The sequence below is a fragment of the Atta cephalotes genome, assembly GCF_000143395.1.
Source record: "Atta cephalotes unplaced genomic scaffold scaffold00037, whole genome shotgun sequence".
In the NCBI taxonomy this organism is placed as follows: Eukaryota; Metazoa; Arthropoda; class Insecta; order Hymenoptera; family Formicidae; genus Atta; species Atta cephalotes.
The window spans coordinates 2403598-2422202 of NW_012130101.1; the positions used below are offsets into that span (position 1 = coordinate 2403598).

Consider the following 18605-nt stretch of genomic DNA (forward strand, 5'->3'; position numbering starts at 1 on the left):
ATTCTCCTCCTTTTATATGCTCGACTTTTAACATTATATTAGGTGTACAACTTTGCTTCCGCCGTTTTCCTATAGATGGCTTTAGCTTTAATTGGTGGTCGAAATACATAGATCATAGACGTCATGTATATGTTAATAAACTTGGGCATCTGTCAACATAACCCCATAGAAACATTAGTCGATTTGTGTCTGCATCATAAAGTTATTCTCGATTGAAAATGTCAGTTTACGAGTCAAATTCTCGTTTGCGGGAGGTTTTAATTTTTTGCTTCAATATGAAGAAATCTGAGGCTCATCGAATGCTCTCAAATACTTATGGTGAGGCCGCTATTAGTGAAAGAACGTGTCGCGAGTGGTTTCAATGCTTCAAGAACGGTGATTTTGACGTCCAAGGTCATACTCTGTATTTGGTGGGACCAGCTCGGCGTAGTGTATTATGAATTGTTAAAACCGACTGAAACAATTACAGGCGATCGGTATCGAACGCAATTGATGCGTTTGAGCCGAGCATTGAAAGACAAACGGCCGTAATACAACGAGAGACACGATAAAGTGATTTTGCAGCATGACAATGCTCGACTCCATGTTGCGAAAGTGGTCAAGACATACTTGGAAACGTTGAAATGGGAAGTCCTACCCCACCCACCGTATTCTCCAGACGTTGCTCCCTCTGACTATCACTTGTTTCGATCAATGGTACACGGCCTGGCTGACCAGCACTTCCGGTCTTATAAAGAAGTAAAAAATTGGATCGATTCGTGGATAGCCTCAAAAGATGACTAGTTTTTTCGACGCGGGATTCGTACGCTACCCGAAAGATGGGAGAAAGTAGTGGCCAGCGATGGACAATACTTTGAATCATAAATGTATAATCAGTTTTTTACAATAAAGCTCGAATTTCGGAAAAAAACGACGGAAGCAAAGTTGTACACCTAATACGATATTATTAATTTTCTATTAAAGTATCTTAATTTCAGGAACTTATTTAAAGAATGATGTATTAAATTAATACAATATATGTATCACAATAATTAATTAAGTACTTATATCATACATATACGTGTTTACACATATCGTTGGAATTAAGATAATGCAATAGAAAGTTACTATAGTTAATATATGTATATTCGAATCATGTGCACGATGTAAAGTGGGCTTGTTCACGCTTCTATTTGATGTTCACAATTTAACATAAATAAATTAAAATCAGCATTCCAATCTTATTGTTGAAAGATAATTGACAATAACTGTGATAAATAATTAAAATAATAACGGATATAAAAATAAGTAGAAGTAAAAAAATAGACTTCTTTGTGTTTTAAAATACAAAAATATTAATGGAATGGATTTTCAATTTTTCCAATGTCACAAGAGAAACATTAACTGTAAAATAATAATAAAAGGTTATTATCAATTATCTCATAAAATGAAGTTTATGTGATGATTTTAAAACAACGTGTCGTATTTTAAAAAAATGTAAAAATTAAAAATTTATTAGAGATAAAAAGCTGTAAATATTCTAAAATAAATTTGCTCACTTTTATAATTTTCAAGATAGACATTCATTTTGAAATACACAATTTTATATCTCATGATGAAGTGTATTGGGGCTATGTTTCAAAACTTTCTCTCCGAGGAAGATTTTACTCTATATGTTACGTGTACTATATATTTTGAATAAAATTTTCTTCGGAGAGGAAGTTTTGGAACATAGTTTTAATAGGTATGCTCTTGAGCATTTTGAACATGAGAAGAACGATATTCAGAAGCTGCCTTATTGCCACGTTAATTGAAGTTGATATTATATTAGTATTATTTTACATATTTATAATACAATGAATTTGATTTTATTTTAAATGCAATAATAAAAAAAATTAATTTATATAATTTATATTAAATAATACAAATATAAATAATTTATAATAACTTACACATAGACAATATATAAATAAAATATGAATATAAAAAATTTATAATTTATAATAATTTATATATTTACAATTTATAATAATTTAGAAAAAAAATGCAAATTTCTGCATCCTTTTTTTATGAACTTGTGCAATTTTTTGTTTGATATACGTTTTTGACGTATTCATTTTCGCGAAATGTTATTTTGTGTCACTTCAAAGTTACTGTTGAAAACAATAATTGCATTCGAGTTTAAATTATTTGAAGTGACTAGATTTAAAGTTGTTTAAATTGCTTGATAATAATAAACAATATCAAAAGAATGCTTAAGATCTAAAAGTGCTTAAGATCTAAAAAAAAAGTTGATTGTCTATGTTCGTGTGGCATTTTTTTTATTTTCCCTTTTTTCCTTGCGACTCATCATCGCTGATTGATATTAATATTAATTTCTTCGTTAATATTAATAATTTGTAAGATCCAGAGCGATGTATGGATGCTTGAGGTATCAGATTATTATGTAAATGTGTGATATGAAATATCATTTATTATTGCTCTATATTAGAGTGATATGGGAGAATACAAGTAACAGAAACCGATTTATTGCATTAATTGAGTTATTCAATGTTAATGTTTTTTTTAAATGATAAATGAAATAGAGTCTGTTTCAATAAACATAATATTAGTAACAAATGAAATATGATTATTTGTAATAAATATAGAAAATATTTGTAATAAATATAGAAATATAATTTAGATAATTTTCATTAACAGTTATCATGATACAAATATACTTTCACCATGATTGACCCTTTATTTGCCTGATTTCTAGAATAGAATAGAATTTTTATTACACTTCAGTATATTTACAGAAGGGGACTTTATATAAAATTCTTAACTCATACATCCATACCTTGTCCGCAAGCTATCGCACTATATTATTATAAAAATTTAAAAATTTTGCTTTTTATCTATTTACTTCCCTACTTTTTTGGTTGAACCCTCTTCGCTTTTTTATTTACATTATTTCATTTTATTTTTTTCGCTTTTCTCTCATAGTTATATCTATTTCTACTGTAATATATTTTCAATACCCGTTATCTTTACATCATAGACTTATCATCGTCTATTATTATTATCACATATTTATTTCTTAGGTCACCTTACTTTCCTTTTCCCTCCTTACCTTCTCTTTACTACCTATACATTTCCTTTTTGTTCTCTTTTGATTCCATTCTTTTCACTATCTTCCTTTTCATAATTTCCTTATTATTTCCCCTTTCACCTCTAACTCATCACACAGCTTTCTTAAGATCTCTTCCTTATCTTTTCCTACTTTAGTAAACCTTTCTTATTTCCGAACATTCTTCCACGTAGTGCTTTAAATTATCTTTTCCCTTGCCACAGAATATACACTTTTTTCTATGCTCTTCTACCCATTTTATTATCATATTTATTATCTTCCTCTAAGTTCCCACATCTTAATTTGAACAAACATCTCCTTTTTTCTCTTTCCCTAAGTTTTTTTTCCTCTGGAACCTTGCCATTTGTCTCTATTTCCTTGTATCTCGTTGTACTTTGTCCTTTGGATTTTACGTTCTCCCATTGTCTTTGCACTTTTTTTTTCTTATTTATTAATTGGTCCTCAAAGCTTTCTTCCCTATATATCACTTCCCTTGCTTCTATATTCCATCCGTTCCTATTGAAATACCTCATCCTTTCCTGTCCATATATATCCCCCCCCCCCATTCATTCTTCTTTTTTTCCTAACTCGCGTTTGTCAAATTTTCTATCCTTCCTGATTTTATTTTATTCTCAAATCTTCTTGCTTTTATTCCCCATCCTACTCTGAGTTTATCCATAAGAAGCTCCTTTATAATTAAATACCTTGGAGTGCAGAAACTAAACATCTATCTTATATAATCCATCATAACCTTTTTCAATTCTTCTTTCTCCTCTCAACTCCATATTTCTACTCCATAAGCTATAACATTTTATACCAGATATTTAAATAAAATCCATCTCCTGAAATCGTTCTTGCACATCCTCTCGCCTAGACCCCATACTTGTCGCCAGCTTATCCTTTCTACTTAATTCCTTAATGTGATCTTTAGTTGCCCCATCTATTCAAAGTAAAGCCTAGATACTTAAATTCCTGCATCTCTTTTATCTCCTTTTTACCCCATTTTCATATTTCCATTTTCTCTCTTTCTCTCCTATTACATACCACTATCTTAGTTTTTTCTGTACAGCTCTAATTTCTTTTCCTCTAAAAATCTCCTAAAACTTCCTATCATATCCTGCAGGGCTTCCCTATTTTTTGCCAATAGAATCGGAAAGTTCGTGCCGATGTTGAAGGAAAATTGAAACGCAGAAAATTCAAATTTTAGTATACATTTATTAAATTATCTAGATTAGTCGGCGCGAACTTTCCGGACAACCAATATATCATTCGCATACGCAAAATTCCTTTGTTTATCTATTCCTATTCCTCCGATACCTCTGCGTCTAAATTTTTTGTCTAAGTCTGCGATGTACAGATTGAAAAAGAATGGACTCATTACATATCCCTACCTTACGCCTCTCTTCGTTATAAAACTTTCAGTATTTCCTAGTTTCATTCTAACCGTTACCTCTGTTCCCTCGTAAGTCTTCTCAATTCTTTTAAGTTCTCTCTTATTCCTCTTTCCTTCAAGCAGTCCCATAATTTGTCTCTGTCCACCTTGTCAAAGGCAGCCTTCAGATCCGCAAACATCATAAAAACTTTCCCATCTTCTTCTTTTTTGTTTCCTTCCCTTTGTGCATTATCATGAAGATATTACCGATCGTCGATCTTCCTCTTCTGAAACCTGCTTGAGTTTCTGGAATCATTCTTTTCTCGTCTGTCTCTTTCTCTAGTCTATTTTTCAGCACCTCTGCATACATTTGTATGCTGTGCATAGCAATGATATCCCTCTATAATTTGTTGCCTTTTCTTGGTTATCTCTCTCTTGTATGTAGGTACTATTATGCTTTTCTTCCACTTTTCCGGAATCTTGCCTTTTCTCCATATTATCTTCATTAAAGATATCAGCTTTGTCCATAACCTTTTCTCTGCATGTTTCCACGCTTCTATCAGTATCTTATCGATGCAGCTTTCCTAAGTTTCATTTTTCTTAATGTCTTCTTTATCTCCTCTTCCTTCAATTTTTTTTCTTCTTCCAATTCTGTACTTTCATCCTCCATTTCCTCTCCATCAGTCTCCTCGCTATCCAATTTCCTTAAAATGATTTCTCCATTGCTGTTTATGTTATTTTCAATCTTCTTTCTGTCTCTCTTCTTATTAATATATTTCTATATATCCATCTCTCTTTTCAAGTTTCTTAATTCCTCCTCTTTTTCTTCCCATTTTTCTCTTTGCTTCTTCCTCATTAATTCCTTAAATCTCCTTTTCTCTTGCATATAGTCTTCCCTTCCTATTTTTCCTTTCCTCCATTTCCAGTCCGTCTTTTTTACTTCTTATTTTTGATACAACTCCTGTTCCACCAGTCCTTATGTCCTAATTCTTTACTTTTCCTTTTTATTCTTTTCTTTACCAATGCATATACTATTTGTTTAATTTCCTCCCAGCTTTCTTCGATACTTTTCCCTAATTCTTTACTTTTCCTTTTTATTCTTTTCTTTACCAATGCATATACTATTTGTTTAATTTCCTCCCAGCTTTCTTCGATACTTTTCCCTTTTTATATCTCTTCTTCTTTTCGTTCCTCTTCCTCTGTTGCGTTCTGGTATCTTCCAATTGCCTCCACATACCAAGCTATTATTTCTTCTTCCTATACTCATTCTGCCTCTGTGGTTGGATTCTCTTCTTCTTCTTCTTGCTGATTTTCAGGCAAATGATCCGAATCCACTCTTATCACTTTAAAATCTATAACCCTATCCTTTACATCTTCGTTAACTGTAATCTATAATCGAACTATCCCTCGCTCCTATATACGTATATTCGCCCTTCCAGTCCTCCGATATGCTTGTGTTTACAATGTATAAGCCTTTATCTCTTATTCATTCTACAAAATTCCTATCTCTATTTTCTATATTTATTCTTGTTACATCTCTCTACCCTTTCTCCCTCCATTTCCATTCCTTCTAGTTCCCCTATTTAGATCCCCTTCCACGATTAAATTTCCTTCTCCTTCTCTTATATCCTTTCATCTTTTCCTCCAAATTTTTCCTCTCTGTTCTCCATAAACCAAGATAACCCTCACTCTTATTTATTATTAAATCTGTACTTATACCTTTTCCCTCTTCTTGTATTAGATATCTATCTCCTTGAAACTTTCAATCATTTCTTTTCCTTATTATAAAACCGCCGTTAACTCTACTTCTCCTCCTTGCAAAATGGTACTCCCATATATGTGTTCTTGGCAATCCCTTTAACCTCTCTCAATCTTTTTCCATGTTTATCCATGTTTCACATAAGCTGATAAAGTCAAAACTTTTCACATATCTCCAAAAATCTACATCTTTATTCCATATCCCTGCAATTTCAAAACAACATACCCCTCTCCCTTTCCCCCTTCCTCTTATTATTCTTATCCCCCTCCCTCTTACTCCTATATTTATTTTCCTTTATTTCCCCGTTCTTATCTTTCTCTTTATATCTTTCCTTTTCTTCTTTCTTTTGCTGATATCTACTCTCTTACGTTCCTCTTCGCCCCTCATTTTTCTCTTCTCCTCTTCTCCTCTTCTGCCTTTCCTTGGCTTAGCCGAAATTCTTCTCCGCTCTGTCTCTAGCATTATTATTCCCCTCGTTTCCTCCTACATTTCCTTTATTTCTTTCTGCCTCTTTTTTTTCTCTACTCATCCTTTGCATGCTCCTTCCACTCTCATTCTTCCTAATTCTAATTCTACTTTTACCTCCTTTCGCTTACTTCTTTGCTCCTTTTTCCATCTATTCATTTTTTCTTGGATTTTCCTTTCCTGCCAGCTTAAGTTTATAAATATTCTCCCCCCTTTTAACTTGTGCTTCTTTTTCATTCAAATTTCTTTTTTTTCTTTTTCTTTTTTTCTCTTCTCTCTCTACCTTAACTACATATACCCTACCACTCTCTCTCTCTAATCGCAACTATATTACATTCAATCTCTAACTTTTTTTTATCCATTCTTTTACTCATACCTCTTTTCTTCTTTGCTCCTTTTTCCTACCTTTTGATTCTATAACAATGTTATATATTTTATAACAATGTTCAGTCTCCTTTTCTCTCTTTCGCTATTTATTACCCATCTTTTCAGTATATGATCTCTTTCACTAATCACCGACCCTGCCCCTATATACGTGTTGTACCTTATTTACCCCACTCCTCTTCCTATTCACTCTCTTCTCTCTTACTGCTCTCTGTTCTTTCCCTAACTTCTCCCTTTAACTGCTCAAATTTGTCCTCTCTGCCTTTCTCTGTCAATCCCCTTTGCCTCTAAGCTTTGCTTCTTCCATTTGCTTCGCCCATTCCTCCTTCAGATTTTTTATTTCTCTTTCCAACTGTATACTTCCCTCTCTAATTTCTCTTTATAGCCAACCCCATATTTTCTTTTTCATTTTCTTTTATCCTCCTCTCCGCAATTTCTCTCAATTTTTCCTATCCACTTCACCTTTTTCCCTAGTGTTCACAAATGCTACTTTTCCCTTCGGTTAGCTTTTTTTACCCCGCTTCGCCTTAGCTCTTCTACCTGTCTCCTATTATCTATCATCTACCTCTGTCTTTACTCTCTCGGCTTCCTTATTGCCCGCTTTCGTGAAATCACACGCCCTAATCTAATTATTTGCAATACTCGCCTATTATTCGCTATTCTATCTCACACACTCTTCGCAACACTTGCACTCTCATTCACGCCACCTAATCAAGGCCCGCCTGATTTCTATAATAATTCTAATTGGTGTAAATTTCTATACTTAAAATGAAATAAATGAAATAAATGTAAATATTTGAGTGTTCAAGAGAGAGAAAGTGAAAATGTTGAATGTAAAAATTGTAAGCAACACGAACAGACGTATTTCGTTTATAAACGTAGTATAAAAATTTAAAACAATATGAATAACAGTTTTCATATTTTTACTTCTAGGCATGGTATAAAGACAAGAGTATGCTCATTCGGTGATAGACCACTGCGTAGAAATCAGAGTAGTGGAGGAATATGGACCACTTATGTCATCATCGGCTATTTTCGAAGCAGTTCGGGTAGATTCGTGGTTTCGCAAAACGGCGCTAACAATTGTGATTATAAATTGCTATAAACTTTTTCATAAGGTTGAATTTTGTGTATATTTTTGTAAAAAAATATTTTTTTCCTAAAAGATGAAGTGTGCAGTGAAAGGTTGTAATTATTCAAAAAGAGTAAAGACGCCTGAAGAAAGAGTACAGTACTTTCGTTTTCTTAAAGATCAAGTAATTTCTTTAAAGTGGCTTGAAGTTTGTAAAGAAGATACTTCCATTGCAACAGGTAGAAAATAAATATAAAAGAAAATAAATATGAAATTTATCATATATGTTCTTTTTGATCTTAAAAATATTAATTTAAAGGATTGATATGTTAAAAATCAGCTAATTAACTGATTTTTTAAAAATATTTAATTATATATCATTAAAAATTAAAAAATTTTTTTAAATTATATATCATCATCGTATGTTTTGTTGGACAAGAACGTAATATATTTGTATTGCTTAGGAAGAATATGTTTAAAATATTTTGAATTATCGTCCTTTACGAAGTCCTTACAGCAGAAACTGTTGCGTACTCGCCTAAAAGTTACCGAAAAATACAAAGTGATGCAATTCCTATGTTACATTTATTTCCTGAGTTACAAAATACACCTTACTTCATTTGATTCTATGTAAGAAAATAAATATATATAAATAGTATAACTAAATACTGATATTAAAAATGAATTTATTCATCTTTAATTTCTAGGACAGATTCATCATCGTATATCGAGAATATCATTGACACATCCGCTGCAGTTGCTGCATCTAGTACTTCATTTGATTCTATGTAAGAAAATAAATAACATAATTAAATATTGATACTATAATAACATTCTAATATAAATAATAATCATACTAAATATATATATATATATATATATATATATATATATAATGATATTAATAATAAAATAAATATTTTAATATTTAAAAAAACCTTGTTACAGAAACTGGCATCCTTGAACAAGAAATATTTTTTAGAGAAAAGAAAGAGCAACCAGAATTCTTGTGCTTAAAGATCAAAGATTATGTATGTAACATTTTTTTCTTTCATTTTTATATTGAATTCAAATCAGGCAGGAAATCCTACTCAAAGTTTCGGGATAGTTCGCGTATAAAATATGTTGTTTCTTTGAAGGACAGACATGTGGTTTGATCGTTTTGAGAAAAAATGATTTTTTTCTCAAAACAATCAAACATGGAGATGAGTTTTTTAATTTTTATGGTTATTTAAAAAACATTTTCCTTTTTGCTATCTAAATGTTTTTTTATTAAAATTGTAACATATGTATCTTCTTATTTTCTTTAAAAAAATGATATATTTATAAATGATATATTAATAGACAAGCGATTATGAAATTGGAACTTTCTTTGATATAAATTGGATTTATATCAGAAGAAGCATTTAAATTCATTTGTATTATACTACTTAAAGATGAAAGTATATAATGTTTTGTAATAATTATATTAACTTTTATATTTATATTTAATTTATTTTATTATATTTATTTTATTATTATTTATTATTGTATTATTTATAAATAATTATTTACGACTATTTAATTTACAATCAAAATTGCTATTATTGTAAGCAACGTTTTTAAATCAAATTTATAGCGGTTTCAATTTCAAATATAATTTATTTTTTAAAATTTATTTAAAAAAATTTTTTTAAAATTTGACCAGAAATTTACATAATAATGTTTTACAGTAAGAGATTCAATCAAAGCAATTCAAATATGCGGCTCATCGCTATGAGAAAGAAGACAATACAAACATCAGTCGGAAAAATAATGATAAATTTGATGTGAAAGTATTATATGAAGAAAGTTTTTCCTCCTAGCCAAATTGGGATGTTAAATTCTTTTCAGAAATGGATAGTAGTCTAGTCTTCGGAAGACATAGCCAGTGCAATGTCTTTAAGATGTGTCCAAAAGCATATCGCTATTTAAAAAATGTTATAACATAATTTAATGATTAATTTATTATTGTATTTTTTATTATAATATTTATTATAATTAATTATCAACTATATTTTAATTATTAATTAATAAATTATCAATAAATAAATTTATTTATTAAAATAATAACGCTTATAATAATAGTAAAATATACATAATTTGAAATATAATAAAAATATGCTTATTTAAATGATTATATCTCATTAAACGATGTTTCATATTACGTTTTTATATTTGTTCAAATTTACCGCTTATCGATGATGTATTGGTCCGATGTCACGTGGTATATGCGCATAAGCATATCCTTGTCTTTATGCCATGCTTCTAGGGACTTTAATATATAGAAGTTTATGGCTTGAGAACTCTCTAATTCTTCTTTTTCTTTTTCTCCTTCTCGATCTTTCTTCATTTCTCATCGTTTTTTTTATCATCCTTGAATTGGATCTTTGATCGTATCACCGGTATATACTGTGTGTCGGTTCATTTTGCGACGTGGTTTCTCGATATGGCGCAAAATAAATTCAACGAGATGCTCTCGCGCTTCAGCAAAGGCACAAATGGAGTGCCAATGAGTCTGAAGTTTCTTGCTGCCGCGGGCGTTGCGGCGTACAGCGTTTCTAAAGCCATGTACACAGGTTAACCTCAATCTCGTTTCCATTTTTATTGATAATTATTATAATTACTGCTCTTCCTAAGTATTATTGTCTCTCTTGAATAAACAATGATCTTAAACACTAGTTTAATTAATGAGCGACGTTTATACTTTCCAATAGATATTTCTTCAGCCGCTCGTTACAAGTGGCTTTGATTATGTAATTTACAATGTAACTGACGCAATTTATTACATTTATACACACTTGTATAGTCTCTTTTTATACACTTATTTTATATTTTTACTGTTAATATAAAGTTGCCTTTATTATACAATATTATTGTTATCTCTGAATTTGCTTAATATAGAAATTTAGGAGAATCTCTTCATTTTAAACTATAATACTGCATTTAAATCGAATATCTAAAGATATTCTCAATCAGGAAGCCGAAATATGTAATAATTATTATTTATATTTATCTTTAATTCACATAGCATAATATATTTTATATATTAATCTTGCAATATTGTAATGATTATTATAGTTGATTCTTGTGCCCTTTCTAATCGTTATATTGTATTTGACATTAAAAGTCCTTTGTGCTTATTTAATTTTAATCTCTGTTTTGTACAAATTAAAATGATATTAAAATGATTGTTCTTTGGATTTTTTAAATGGATAAATTACAAGATGGTCAAATTTATGGCTTTCAGTGGAGGCTGGTCACAGAGCGATCATATTCTCTCGGCTAGGAGGTATTCAGAAGGACATCTTGACTGAGGGTCTGCACTTTCGCATTCCATGGTTTCAGTATCCAATAATCTATGATATTAGAAGCAGACCTAGGAAGCTGTCCTCACCCACAGGATCAAAAGATTTGCAAATGGTTAATATCTCGCTACGTGTTCTCTCGCGTCCCGATGCCAGCACACTGCCTTCCATGTACCGGCAATTGGGTCTTGATTATGATGAAAAGGTTCTTAGAACGTTTATACATAAGAATGTTCATCTCTTTAATATCTTTGTTTTCTAACATATGCAATAAAAACTCTCTTAAAGTTTCTATTTATAAAATAGAATTATATGTTACAACATTAATCTTGAAGACTAATTTTAATTTATGATGACATCAATACGTCAATACGATAGTTGTCAAAAAGATTTTAAACTAAATTAAAATTAATAATTCAGGTATTGCCAAGCATTTGTAACGAAGTGCTGAAATCTGTTGTCGCCAAATTCAATGCTTCGCAATTAATTACGCAAAGACAGCAGGTATCTAACATGGTGCGTAAGGAATTAACAGAACGTGCTCGAGATTTCAATATCGTATTGGATGACGTCTCGATAACAGAGCTTAGCTTCGGTAAAGAATACACGGCAGCAGTCGAGGCTAAACAGGTGGCCCAGCAGGAAGCTCAACGAGCCGCATTTGTAGTAGAAAGGGCCAAGCAGGAACGACAACAAAAGATCGTACAAGCCGAAGGAGAAGCGGAAGCAGCCAAAATGATATCCTTTACAGAAATAATTAATTTTTTTAGTTGATTGATGAAAACAAGCTCTAGAAAAAGATATAATTATTATAGTTGAAACTATAAATCTTTTGTTTCTTTACAATTGTTAAGCACTTCAATTTTGCACAATTAATTTAAATATTGAATTAAATTCATAAGTTACTAGTATAGTGAAACTACATTATTTTTGAAATATAAATCCCTTAACTCCAGTGTACCTTGGTCTGGCTGTTGGTCAGAATCCTGGATACCTAAAATTACGTAAAATACGAGCTGCACAAAATATTTCGCGTACGGTGAGTATCTTTATAAATGCGCACATTGTTAATATTTTGAAAGATGCAATGAAATTTTCATGAAAATTAATATTTTATATATTAACATTTTATATGCTTAAAAAAACTTTTTTATGTAAACATATTTATGTATATAATTATTGCTCGCTTTATTTCAGATCGCTAATTCCCAGAATAGAGTATTCCTCAGTGGCAATAGTCTGATGCTAAATGTCCAAGATTCTACCTTTGATGAGGGTTCGGATAAGCTGAAAAGTAAGAAGTAAAAATCAAAGTGCGCGTCCTTTTTTTTATCTCGTCTCTCGACTTAAGTTTTTACTAAGCAATCGGCTTATGTGTACAATTATGTTGAAATACTGTGAATAAGATACATGTGTTTTGAGCGCATAGATTATATATATATATATATATATTATTTTTTTTTTCCCATCACACTGCGTTCTCCTTTTCGCCCGTCCGCGTCTTCGTGATCGTTCGCAGATATCTATTTATTTCACCATTGCATATTCTAAATTTAATGAGTTGATATCGCACATAAAACGATAAAGTAAATAATTATTAATAATTGAATATTGGACTACAACATTGAGATAACTTAATAATTATGAGACTAGATTGTTAAAATTATGAAATGGAAGGATTTGTTAGTTTAGTAAATTGTTAAGCTCAATTTTTGAGGATTAAAAGGTACCTGGTATCTTGTTCAAAAAAATATTTATTTCTATTTTTTTCACGAGACCTTCCCTTTTCTGTACTACAAAGCGAAGACGTACAAAGAAAAAACTTTTCTAATGCACAGAAAGAAATGTGGATTCAAAAAGAGATAAACTCAAAGAGTACAAAAAAAACATTAGGAATACAAAAAATTAAGAACTGCAGTGAAAATAATATTCATAAAGAATTGTAATCTAATAATTTCTATGGGTATTTCCAGCTTGTCGCGCATAGGCTACACATAGACGCCCAACACGGGCTTTTTCAGATTACGTGGGAGTGAGCTGGAAGAGCTGGGACGAAGCGGCCGACCGCGCCGTTCGGAGTCTGAATACCAGTTCTCATCGGGCATTGCCGACTGCCGAAAGGTCCGGCATCAAGACATCGGTATCCTCCGTCGTCCCATTCCTCCTGGAATCGGCTGATGACAGTGCTAAACTGATTGTACCATTACGATAAAAGACACCTTCGGTCCAAACTTGTCCTCATTAATCATAACTCCTCTTTGATGTCCTATCGAAAAGCGTTGTCCTTTTGTATATATTTTTGTGACTGCTGATGATAGGATAAATGGTACAATTGCGATATCTCGTTAAAGCTGTGTTTGTCATGATTATATATTTTTTTGTATTTTCTCTACATTGAAAATATTTATATAATCAAAGAAGAGAAACTAGAGATAAAGGTGAATATACATATTAAGATAGATATGTTAGATGAGAATGTTTAGATTGAAAAGCTTGATTTTTATATTGTTTTTTTATTCTTTTTCTCTTTTTTCTTTTATAATTTTTCTATAATTTATACATATAGCTATCATAATTACACTCAATTTAAATGTTATTGATTTTTCATTATTTCTTTAAGTGTTTAATATTGATGCACAATCACAATGATGCTTTTATCATTTATTCTTATTATGAAAAAAAATATATTAAAAAATTGAAAAAAAATACTAAAGGTATTAATAAAAGAAATTAATTACAAATCTTAATGTGTAATATTAATGAAAAGTATTTAGAATTAATTGTAGCTTGCACAATAACCATCACTAGAGTTGCTTGAAACAAATTTTTTATTAAATTTAATAGTAAATTCTAAATTCTAAATTTTAATTAAATTTTACCTTTAAGACTTAATAAATAGAAATCTTAAGTAATATTTTATTACCTTTTTTAACAGTTTCTCTCTCTGGCGACCTCATTTTCGTCACTGATAGTCTTCGACTCGAACGTTTTTTGCAGTTTTTTTCATATATCTCATCACTATCACAAGCTGTTCGAATCACCTATCTGAGATATTTTTATTCGTGTTTCTTATATATTCGTATTTTATGTGGAAAAAACAAGAGTATCTGTAGAAAAGGTCAAATTGTGATGTCATCTCTATAGTGGTAAAATGTTTTCTTAGAATTTTTCATACAATCCAAATTTCAGAATTTTTCACAATTTTTATATTATTTTTATAACTTTTTAGAAAATTTCTCAAATTTTTTATACGATTAATTCACTTCAGAAGTAGAAAGAAAAACTATATATAATTAATAAACTAAATATTAAAGCTCGATTGAGATAAATCAATACAAATAATATTAGGTGTAGTAAAAAGAAATCCATTATTTTTCCCTTCAATTTCATAAATAATGAATTTGTTTTTACTACACCTAATACTTATTCGAGCCAACACAAGATGACAATGTGAAAATTGGTTTATTTAATGGTTTATTAAATTAACATAATTATAATTTGGCAGATGAGACTTGATATCCGACGCGCATAAACAGCTTAATAACGTTTCGATGACATCACTTACATTATTACTCTTAGATGATTGAATTTTATTAACAATTTACATGGAGCATTGATAATCCAAAGCAGAATCGAAATATTTGCGATTATAATTATGTTAATTTAACCTTCATCACTTTTGAGTGCAACGTACCTTATGCGATTTTTCACATTGCTGTAACTTTTTTACAATATAATTTGAAGACCCGGATTGAGGATGAAAAAAACTTTTAACTATCCATAGATATAATAAGCCTGCAAGGATTTTTTTTGCGTCTCGATGACGAAAGTTCAAAGAGGGTATTTGGGATTCATACGTGACTAGCTTGTAAGTTTTCGACGTTCTAAGTATCAATTTATTTTTTATTAAATATATATTTACTGAGTTTCGGATAGTATAAAAGTAAGTACACGAAGATGAAGAATTAAAAAGAATTATTTCAATGTAATAAATAATAGAAATTTTATAATCTCTGACAGTCTTTAGAGATCGCTCGGGGCGGATGTATTGCTTTAGAGCAAATAATGCATCATTCTCTAAATTACTCTTACCTTGCTAAAGAATACAAAAAAACGCAATTACTGCAGGTAAGCAGTTTTGTAATTATAAAAAATTTAGTTAAAAATTATTTTAAATTTGTTATTTTATAGGTTATGTATCATGCAATTAAGTAGCAGAAGCCTCCAGGAGGTAGTGGCTGCTCTATCATCTGAAGAAAAATATCCAGAAGAAAAATATGATGACGAAGAAATGGACGACGAGCAGGACAATGTCGAGAAGCGCTTGAGCAACAGCTCAAACAGGAACAGCAAGAAGACAATGATAACGTTCAGGACGAAGACAGAGCAAGCTCGTCAAAGAAAAGGCGCAGATCGGGGAGACCGTTTCTTTCTTACGTTCAGGCAGCAAACATAAAATGGTCATTCAAAGCTTCTCGAATCACGAGATAGCTCAAGCGATCGTTTTGAAACTATTTTTCCCAAAGTTCAAGATGCCGCGATGAACGTGATTTCTCCTCTTGAAGCTTGGTCGCTACTTTTTTCTAACTCGTTTCTAGAAGAAGTTATGTTGCATGCTAATGAATCAATAGAAGCGTATATTCAAACACACTTAAGGACAAAGCCGGAGAAAACTTTCATTCAAACATAAACGTATTATGGTATCGACCTTATAGAGTTAAAAGCATTTATAGGGCTTTTTATTATGCTGGGATACGTAAAACGATGACAAGCATTAATCATGGTCGCGGTTTATCATTATGTAGAGCCATTATGTCCCGACATAGATTTAAATTCTTATTAGCAAATTTGCATTTTGATAAAACAACGCGTTTTGAACGAAAATTAACTGATAGATATTTGCGCCGATTCGTGAAGTTTGGGAGGACTTTATAGCTAATTGTATGCGTTATTACATATCATCTGAAAATGTAACAATCGACGAGCAGTTGCTCTCCTTTCGCGTCTGATACGCTTTTTACATTTATACGAAAAATAAACCTGACAGATATGGATTAAAAATCGTTATGTTAAATGATTCAAAAACTCTAAAACGTATTATATGTTAAATGCGATTCCGTATGTAGTATCGGTGACAGTGGAAGACACAGAATCCGTACCATCATATAATTATGTTCGAACTTTGAGCGAACCCACTCATGGAAGCAACAGAAACATAACCTGCGACAACTGGTTTACATCAGTTCCTCTTGCAGAGCGAATAAAAAGCTCGCTAATAAAACTTTCAATTATAGGCACGATTAGAAAAAAGAAGAAAGAGATTCCTAATAGTTTTAAAACCGCGTCTGATATAGGACAATCGAAATTTTTATATGACGAAGGAAAGACGTTAGTTTCATACACACCCAAAAGAAATAAAATGGTGTTATTGCTATCCACTCTCCACAAAAAATCTCTGGCGAGATTGATGAGACTACAAATAAGCCAGAAATTATATTACAATAAAATAAAAGGTGGAAACAGATACATTTAATCAGTTGTGTCAAAAGTACACGACGTGTCGCATGACAAGGCCGTTCATTTCTGATGTGGCATGCTCGATCAAGATGGGATCAATTCAATGATATTATACAATTTGCAAGCAAACAATGATATTTTAATGCGTTATGATTATTTATTATCTTTGGCAATGCAACTTGTGATGCCTTTATTGGAGCGTCGATACAATACGATACATTTGCAAATTCATGTGCGACACCTTATTGAAAATTTTATTGACAAGAAGAGGGACCAAGACCGATGATTCCAACAAACTAGATAAGAAAAAAAGATGTTCGTTTTGTCCCTATTTTGTGGATCATAAAACACAATATATGTGTATGCGCTGTCGGCAATCGATGTGCCTGACTCACATATCAAAACTTTGTACTACTTGTAAATTTACTTGTACTCCGTGCAAGTAAATTTTATTATGTATGCATTTGTATAATTAAATAAACATAATTATATATATTACAACAATATTTATACATTGCAATCTTTTATTTACTATTTTATATTGTTCAAATAATAAAATTATTAATTATAAATTTTTTCTATATGTAGATTTTAAAAAAAATGTCTATTTTCGATAATTCAAATAATTATACTTTTTTGACCGATTCATACCGTACTATATCTTTCTTAGTTCTCCAAAGGATCAACTAAAAAAAATCCTACAGATTTTTTGCTTGAACATTAAATTTAAAAATTTGAGAATTTTTTATTCAAAGTAGTAATTTTTTCAGAGTGCGAATTTTTCCAATAAAATTTCTTTGAAACATTGTAATTAATTGAAAATAAAATATTATTTATTTAATTCATATTTATCTGTCTTTGTCTGACTTCGAGTATAAATTTCACACACAGTTTTGAGCTAAAAAATATATAATGTATTCAGTTCAGAAATATAGCGTGATAAAGTTGCAGGGTTTCACAGATTCTGATGTAGCCGAGAAGATAATCAAAAATAACAATGGGAATAAACTAATTTTCACATTGTCATCCTATGTTAGCTTGAATATGTATTATTTATATTGTATTGTATGAAAAACTAGATCTTTTCTAAAATTCTTGGCATATGTGAATTCTGAAATATTCTAAGACTTCTCATTGTATAATTTCCGAATCTTATAAATTCTAAAGTTTTTTTTTTTAATAGAAAAATCTTCAATAAAATTTGTTTAAGAATATCGAGAGATTATAAGAATTTTTTTCATTGGATGAAAAGGTTGGATAGATGGATTGCGTAGAAATAAAAATTTCCGGAAAAAATCTAAATATTTTGAGCAAAACCAGTAAAAATCGATTTAAAAACCTGAAAATTTTTTACTCAAATATGTATTTTATTTGGATATTTGACTTGGATTTTGATTTATATTTTATTGTTCTAGAATTCATTTTTATTCATCGAAAAGTAAATAATCAAAATATATTATAGTACAATAATTATATGATGATATGCCATGGATATTCTTAGATCCAATCTCTCTCATTTCAATCTCAAAAGATATAATTGAGCAATGTAAATGTTTCGGTTACGAGAGAAAAAGAGAGAGAGAGAGAGAGAGAGAGAGAGAGAAATAAAGAACAAAAGATAT

The 18605-nt window shown here is 30.5% G+C and overlaps 1 protein-coding gene across 1 annotated transcript; it reads left to right on the forward strand.

Annotated features, from left to right (window-relative positions):
* Positions 1 to 10607: 10607 nt before the first annotated feature.
* On the forward strand, positions 10608 to 13678 carry LOC105621790 (prohibitin-2). The gene is made up of 6 exons (XM_012203242.1): positions 10608 to 10737; positions 11409 to 11671; positions 11887 to 12204; positions 12428 to 12505; positions 12664 to 12760; positions 13488 to 13678. The coding sequence occupies exons 1-6, from the start codon at positions 10608 to 10610 to the stop codon at positions 13676 to 13678; spliced, it is 1077 nt and encodes a 358-aa protein (XP_012058632.1).
* Positions 13679 to 18605: the final 4927 nt, after the last annotated feature.